Here is an 8695-nt window from a genome sequence, read left to right as displayed (position 1 = left end):
TCACAAAATGTTCAGAATCCCAAAAGTATTTTCCATTTTTTGAAAAATGTTCTGGAATTTCAGAAATTGGTCAAATTTTCAAAAAGGATGTGGAGTTTCATGAAGTATTTGCTGTTTCCAAAAAATATTCGACATTTCCTAGTCATTCATATTTTTTTCAAGAAAAGTTTCGATTTCATCCAGAATTTTTTTTATATGTGAATGCTGTTGTGTGTTCTTATATAATTTTCATTAGCAGTTGTGCGAGAGAACTGACACAGAGATCCTAGTACATGGTGTCTCCTTACGGCCTGTATGTTATGAAAGGATATTGGAAGCTCTTTATACGTTTATTGAGGAGGGTCTCTCAAAACCATACTTCATACTTCAAGGACATATACGTCCATCGAAGCAGAAAACGGGAATTAGATAACGTGACATATTTTATCATCAGAGAACAGAACATCTATTGACACATCTGCAACGCTTATGCCCTTTTATTTGCATACAAATATTACAATTTTTCAGTCCCTCATGCTAATCCTTTCTTATATACTAGTAGTACTATGTAACCTTGTACCACAAGCACAAGTGTCACTCTGTAGGTGAACGTCGTAGCACAAGGCAAAGGCCCACGCCTGAGCCCGGTTATTACCATGTATGTAACTGCACCAGGGTTATACCATATGCTTGCAACAGTATCTACAGATTCAGTACTGGGAAGACCAATCTGCAGCGCTGCCAACACGGGGAATGCCGGCGGTATCTTTCTTGGCCTGTTCATCGACCGCGTAAGTTGCGCCGCATACTTCCCCTTTGCTGTCGACCCTTGGCACCGGCTTCACCTCGTTCAGGGGATGCTCGTAGCTCTGCAAACCCCCGGACGTCGTGAAGAAGAAACCTGACAAGGAAAACATCGGATGCCGGTGATCAGAGGGCGTGAAAAGAATATCAGAGATGCTTGTGCGATTGCTTGCTTGATGTGCAATTTAGGCACACCTTTGGGGAACGGTGCGAAAGATTTTCCACAAGCGTTCTTCACAACTTCATCGTCATCGGACACTACAAGATGACCCTCTGAATCAACTCCCCAGTAAAACGGGACGCCACCATCAGCATCCTATAAGAAGATGGATAGCCGATGTAAGTTGATATTTCTTTGCAGTACTAAGTAAGGAGTAATTGGTGTCTTCTGTCACATTGATGTTGAAATGCAGAACGTTAGACAGGCAACATGAAGATTAGTTCAGAATAACAGAGGGATTGGTAGCATCTAGTCAGATGTTGAGGATGTACTGTTGAGATGCCATTTTGCTGAACTATGACCTAAAATCGTCTGTCCGGACATACTTTGAGTGCTAATTGTCACATGCTGAATATTGTATAAACGCAGCCCTAAAGTTCAGTGAAAATTTGGACTAAACTGGGACTGACATCGAACACAACTGTTGAAACCATCACAGGCAACTAACTCTGAATAAAAATCATTACTAGAGAGGATGGATATCAGCCCTCTTTTTCTCTGCTTCCACAAGAATTTTAGTCAACTCCAAATGCACTCAACAAATCCTCCATCGTAAGGGCCTCAGGCAAGGAGATCCCCTCTCCCCGCTGCTCTTTGTGCTTGTGGTGGACTGCCTTGGAAGGTTGATGGACAAAGCACAAAGGAACAACATCCTATCCCCTCTGGGTAACCAACTTGTTAAACACCGTGCATCTATTTACGCAGACGATGTCATCATTTTCCTCAAGCCTGAGATGCATGATTTTGGGGTTGTAACTGAAGTGCTGAAGATTTTTGGTGAAGCAACCGGTCTCATCACTAACCTGGCTAAAAGCAAGATCCTTCCTATTCGGTGCGATGGCCTTGACCTTACTCCCCTGCAGCTGGCTCTTGGATGCCAGCTGGCTAGCTTCCCCTGCACTTACCTTGGGATGCCTCTATCTGATAGGCGGTTGAAGCTCGTTGACTTTCAAGACCTACTTGACAAGTTAATTAAGAAGATTGCTGGTTGGAAGGCTAGGTGGATCTCCTCCACTGGAAGAATGGTTCTCGTGAGGTTTGTACTTTCGGCAATGCCAATTTTCATGCTTCTGGCTGTTCATCAACCGAAATGGGTCATGAAGCAAATCGATAAGCTACGTCCTACTTTTTTATGGTCTGGCTCTGATGCTGTCTGCGGTGGCAAGTGCCTTGTCCGCTGGACCCAGGTGTGCTCACCCATCTCTGTAGGCGGGCTTGGCATCCATGACCTTCAAGCTCAGGGGCGGGCGCTTAAAGTACGCTAGCTTTGGCAAAGCGTCACAAATCCAGATAAACCATGGCAAGGTCTGCAGCTCCCTGTTGACAAGCACGTTAAGGCTCTTTTCATTGCTTGTACCTCCATCAAAATTGGTAGTGGTATTAAGATATCCTTTTGGCACGATCACTGGCTCAACGGTGAGATTCCAGCTGTTTCGTTTCCTAATCTTTTCAAGCATAGCAAGAACAGAAGAATATCGTTGGCTGAAGGACTCACCAATAGAAAATGGGTCACTCTTCTCAAGCGCAACCCCGACACCGAGGTGTTGCGCGAATACATTGACTTCTGGCGCAGATCCAGTGTGGTCACTTTGTCCAACCTGGAGGATGAGTTCATTTGGAAATGGTCAGCGGATGGAAGATATAATGCTAAGTCAGCTTACCTATGTCAATTCTGGGGCAAGATTGATTCTCCTCTTCCTAAGATCATTTGGCATATCAAGGTTCCACCAAGAATAAGATTTTTCAGTTGGCTCTTTGTACAGGGCAAATGTTTGACTGCGGACAACCTTGAGAAGAGAGGTTGGCCTCACAACCCGATCTGTCAATTATGCCACTTAGGGTGGGAGGATGGTCTGCACCTTGTATCTAGCTGCCCTTTCACGGCTGGAATCTAGGGCTATTGCCTGGCGATATATAATTTTCCATTCAACCTCTTACATATTGCTCATACTGGCTCTATATTGGACTGGTGGTTAAAGGCTCTGGATCGTACAGGCAGGAAAAAGGACATATCATCACTTATAATGGCGGTGTCGTGGCAGGTTTGGAAAGAAAGAAACAGCCGCATATTCAACAACAAGGCAAACCACTTCCTGAAGGTCGCTGAGAACATTATCAATGAGCTGAATTCTTGGAGAATCGCTGGATTCAAAGGAGCACAATGGACAGGCGCGAGATAATTTCCTTCTTTCTTTCTTTCTTTCTTTTTCTAGTGTACATTTGTATAGCTTTTCCTTCCCCTTTCTGGCTGTTAGCCATCCTGAACCTTGACTTGCATTTCTTGGGGTGTCTCATCCTATCTTAATGAATGAAATCAGCACAATGCTGTTTTTCGTCAAAAATCATTACTAGACAGGTAAGTACCAGTATATAAGAACTGACATTTCAAACTCTTCAAGAACAAACACACATTGTACTGCAATAACAGAGGTACAAGTTCAAAGTAAGCACACAACTGCAATCATAGAACTTGATTATCGTGGTACTATTTCGTGCTAAAAAAGGTTTACTAGAGCGTGCACTTTACTGAACTGAATCGAGTACAAAAATGAAATCCAGACATTCACTTACAGCAGCCATGAAGACCGAACTGGTGGAGCGATCATACAGCACAAACGCGAATTTGCCATTGAAGTCCCTCACGACCTGGTCTGCAGGGTAAGGTCCCCTGTCCCTCAGGGTTCTGTAGGCCTCAATGACGAGGTTGATCTCAGTGGCACTCTTGCTCAACCCGTACTGCTGCTTCAGCACAGCCATGTTCTCGATCGCGCCTTGGAACAGGCAGAATATGTCGTCGACGACGCCGAACAACCTACCAACGTAGATGATTCAGTAGACGAAAAGATACAGTAAGAAATTAGCATTAGCTGAACCCATGGCGACATGAACAAAATTTATGCGAGATCATGCACGGGCATCTCCATGCTTGCAGCTGACGCAGACGCACCGTCGATCCGTGGATTTAAGCAGGAACGCACGGCACGAGGGAAACGAAATCGACGGAGAGTTCCGTGACCTCACCTGGGGAGGAAGGGGCTCTGGCCGTGGGAAGAGTAGGCCATGGCGCCACCGCCGCCGAAGTCGACGGTGACCGCGCCGGTGCGGGCCTCCCGGAACCGGGCAGCGAGCCCGTCCGCGCCGTGCCCGGCCTCGCCCGGCTGCCGCAGCCCCTCCGGGCTCGGCGCCACCGCCCTGTCGAACACAGCGAGCATCTCGAGCCGGAGCCGAAGCCTCGTTCGTCCTCCGCGCGCGGGCGTGGGTGTGGTGGGAGCGTCGTGTCGTACTACGGCTTTGGCGGTCGCGATCCTTCTAGTGCGATCGGTGCTGTGTCCCGGGACGGCGAGGCGTTGTCTTATACTGCACCGGCGGCGGTACGTGGCCGTTGCCGTACGGGGCGATGCGTCGGTGGAGAGCGAGTGCGCGGGGAATGCCGCCGAAGGGTCGAGACGGATCGGCTGCGGCGCCAGAGCTACTTTCGGCCTTTTTTGGAGCTACTTTTCGTAATAGCCTACCTTCGGCGCGGGTGCTCGTGGGTCGGCCCGTTAAAACCGTATACTGCGTTTTATCGGTGTTTTGTTTTCTAAATACTGTTTTATATATTTTTTGCTTTCAGTCTTGGTTTCCAACGGTTTTCTGTGTCGGTTTTCAATGGTTTTATTATTTTTTATGTATCTAGTTTTTCTTATTTTTAGCATATTTTTATTTTTTCAGAAAATGCCAAATTTTTACATACACATTTTATGTCCAATTTTTTATATACGAAACATCTTTCATGCATGTCTAATTTTTTTCCTAATACATGATTAAGATAATTTTCAAATATAAGTTTTTAATTTTTTTTTCAAATATGCCCTAATGTTTTTATTCAAATGCGCATGGAACATTGCTTTGAATGATACAAAACATTTTAGCAACTACGTGAACATTTTTTACACTATTCAATATTTTTTAACTGCACAAACACATTTTTTTAAGATAACACGTGCATTTTTTGGATGGTACTATCCTATTTTTTAACTGCATGAACTTTTTTTTACATAAAACAAACTTTATTTTTAAATGCCACATACATTTCTTTGAAACACAATAAAATTTTTTAAACATCACGAACAATGTTTTTAAATGTTATTAACATTTTTCAAAGTTGCGTGAGCAATGTTTTTAGCACCGTGTTATATTTTTTTTAGCGTTTGCTAGAGATCCAACGCTCCCCCATGATTGGTCAGCCCATTTCAAAGGGGGTGGGGGGCTGGGGCGAGGAAACCTATGCACCCCACAGCAAGCGAGGTATAGGTGCTCCCCTGCGCCGGGAATTATGCCAACCCAAAGCGACATGCGTCAAGACAAATATAACATGCCCCTCCGTTCGGGTTTATTAGACCATTCACATTTTGAGCCAAAGTTTGATCATTCATGCATGTAATAAATATGAGTTATATGTAGCAAAAAAATATCATTGAAAACTTCTTTCAAAAATGAATTCAACAGTATAATTTTTCATGACATACCACTTAATTTTTGTAAATCAAATCCACGATCAAGATTTGGCCTAAAATATAAGGGAGCCTAATAAACAAAGGAGCACCTTTTTTCATTTATCTGCTAAGGAATTCACCTATTTTGTTTGGAGGGGTGCTAAGGAATCCACCTTGATGAAAGGAAAAAAGCTCATTAAATATCTAAGTTTAAAGGGTTTACGTTCACCATCCTAATCATGGTTTCCTACCCCCAAGGTTAAAAGTAAATGCACTTTCTCTTTGAAAATGCTATCTTATCATTTATTACCTCCCTTAGGAAATAAGTAGTATAGTTTTATTCGTTTTAAGCAACTAAGTGGCTGAAATTTATACAACACAAATAAAAACTTTGGAGTCACCATTCCGGTTTCAACCCGGCATGGAGGTCATGCACCCACCAACCGCGAAACTTCAAGGCAACACAACACATTGCAATGTGATGAAGGGTTGGTCTCCAAGGGGGAAGCAACAAGAACATTTTCGCCGACCGCTCTGAGACCAACCTAAAGTTTGGGTTTCTACCAAGAGATCACAAGAACCAAATGCCCCGCCCCGGGGGAGGGGGTGTAGGGCCTCCACAACGACACCTCCAAGGTCACCATTGTCATCGGCATTAATCGAGGTTGGTGTTGCTTAAGCTCACCAACCCCGTCTTTCCTCCTAGCCTGCACAATCGACCACCATTGTTAGTTATCCTGTTAGCATTACTCGAGCCACAATAGCCATGCACACCATTCAATCTACCGCCATCATCGACCAAGTACCACCATACGACACATGTGCCATGACACCTCACTTCATGAAGGTCAATGTGCTACATGCCTAGGTATGTGCATTAGGCCCCAAAGCCACTCACCCCGCACAACTCAAGGGCACACCCTCGACTCTGGAACTATATATCGCCATAGCCTCCACAACATCCATAATAGCACACGACCACTGCCTATGTTATGCACTCACATGTATAGATCGAGCCACTAGTATAAGGCGAGAGATACAACGGGATTTTATGCTCTAGATCTAGATTTTACTCTCTCTCTCTCTCTCTCTCTCTCTCTCTCTCTCTCTCTCTCTCTCTCTCTTCTTCTTCGACAACCTCTCCTCACCTCTCTGCTCTCTATATGTATCCTTGCTCCTCTATGTCCGCCTTCCATTCCCCCGCATCTGCGGTCTTCTTCAAGGCCTAGTCCAACTATCGGTTGCATCAGGAGGCCTTGGGCCTTCTGCCTGAGTTGGACCACCACATAACAGTCTTTCACATCGAGAACATCATCACCCTAGCTAGCAAGCAACAAACATCAGCAGCACCCTGCGTGGCCTCCCTGACAATCACCGGAAGTAGCTGCCTTCGCGTGACAACTTCCAAGTACACCATCATCGTCGGCATTGACCGATGTAAAGTGTTAGCCTTTGATTTGAAGCTCACCAAGCCCATTTTCATCACAGTCTGCCTAGCCGACCACCATCTGTAGCTTTCCATCCTTACAATAGTGTGGGCGGCGACGATGACGACCGACAGGTGGTCCGGATCGGTGTTCCTTCACAACGCCAGCTGGTATATTTCTCTGGCGCCGTTCGCCCTTGAATCAGGTGTTTTCTTGTTACCGGCGCGTGTGATCGACTGTTTGGTTGTTCTTAGTGCGCTCACACTTCGGTTGCGGTGAAGGTGTCCTCGCGGGTTGTAAACGGCGGAGTCGGAAGTGCTTGCTCGGGGAGAAGTGGCCACGGTGACGATGTCTGCTACCTCTCTCCTCGTGGGCGTGCGTAATGTTTTTGTTGTGTGTCATATCATCATGTTTGTTCGGGTTTTCGTCCAATTTTTCATAATTGATTGGCCAACTCTTTAATTAATGAATTGAGCCCCAAGAAACCGGCAAGAGTTTCGATTTTAAAAGAAAAAAAATCTGAACCGGCAAGTTTGGCTAGCTATATAACCCTGGAAAGCATCATGATTAGGTGATCAGATTAAGTCATTGTTTCAAGTCCATCTGTGGACGCTCGCAACACTTTTGCTGTCCTCCTTTGGACATGGCACTCCTCCAGGTACGCATGCAAGACAATTCTCGAAGCTTGGGTACAAAGTTTTGCGGCCTGGACGCAGTCGTTTCCTTCAGTCTCATGGCGTCGCTTGATACGGCTACTGCTACACGCACCCAGTGAACCTATAACGATCTTCCCACTTTTGTGGCGCTTGAATGAAAGTTTTTCAGGTGGCCTTTGCCGTTGCATCTAAACTTGATGAAAAAAAAGGGTTTTCCTGTTTTATATATAAAGCAATCATCACTTACACTCAAGCAACCGATACAAACGCACGCCACATACACAGAAGATTAGATACAAGGATGCCGGACATCGACACACCACCACAACGACTACTAAGCACCTACAAGATGTGCAAAATAGAACCGCTTAGAGCCAACCGAGACTACCACCAAGATGACCGATCGTCTGAGCAGAAGTGCGACGGACCACGCCAGACCGAGGACTCGACGATGTCTCCAAGAAGGGCACGACTACTGAATGTCGCAAACGTTCTATCTGAAGATCAAGTTTTCACCTGGAGCTAGATGGAAGGAGTGGGAGCACCACGACGGAGCCTACAAGGAGGAACACGACGTCCGCGGACGCCATCACCGTCGGTTAGTGCATGGACTGGGCAAGTGATGTACCCCGGTGCTTCACCCCCTCTGTCACCACCCCGCTCCGCGAACCACCCGCAGCCATGTCGCCGGAGCGGCCATGGTTGCCTGCCTGCATCCGAGCCGCGCAATCCGCCCACGACCAACGCGCCTCCCGCGGCCAGGACCGCTGCCCTGCCCACCAAACCACCTTGAAAACCACCAAAGGACACGGCTTTGACCAGATCCACACTCCCAACCGCCTCCAAAACCGTCGGCGGTCACCCAGCCTCGAGAAGAACCGCGACCCAACGCCGGCTGGGGGAAGAGGGAGGGGAAGGAGTGGCACATGGCCAAGCCCGGCACCCCTGTGTCGAAAACGAGGCGCACGGCGGTGCACCCGTCCGTCCTACAAGCCTTCCCCGAAACCACATGTTTCGCCCTCGAAGCCAAAGGTCCGGACTAGTCGGAGAGCACCGACCGTCGCCTAATGTTGAAGAGTAGGGATGGCAGATCCGCCACCGCCACAACCATGGGAGACCACCAGGGAGATCCTC

General features: G+C 46.7%; 1 protein-coding gene across 1 annotated transcript; it reads right to left on the bottom strand.

Annotated features, from left to right (window-relative positions):
* Positions 1-425: 425 nt before the first annotated feature.
* Positions 426-4329, bottom strand: LOC123108028 (stem-specific protein TSJT1-like). The gene is made up of 4 exons (XM_044529895.1): positions 4025-4329; positions 3575-3815; positions 979-1099; positions 426-880 (listed from the first exon to the last, which is right to left on the bottom strand). The coding sequence occupies exons 1-4, from the start codon at positions 4213-4215 to the stop codon at positions 690-692; spliced, it is 744 nt and encodes a 247-aa protein (XP_044385830.1). The 5' UTR covers positions 4216-4329; the 3' UTR covers positions 426-689.
* Positions 4330-8695: the final 4366 nt, after the last annotated feature.

This window comes from Triticum aestivum, chromosome 5A (assembly GCF_018294505.1).
Source record: "Triticum aestivum cultivar Chinese Spring chromosome 5A, IWGSC CS RefSeq v2.1, whole genome shotgun sequence".
Taxonomy (NCBI): domain Eukaryota; kingdom Viridiplantae; phylum Streptophyta; class Magnoliopsida; order Poales; family Poaceae; genus Triticum; species Triticum aestivum.
This window is presented reverse-complemented; position numbering and strand designations above follow the sequence as displayed.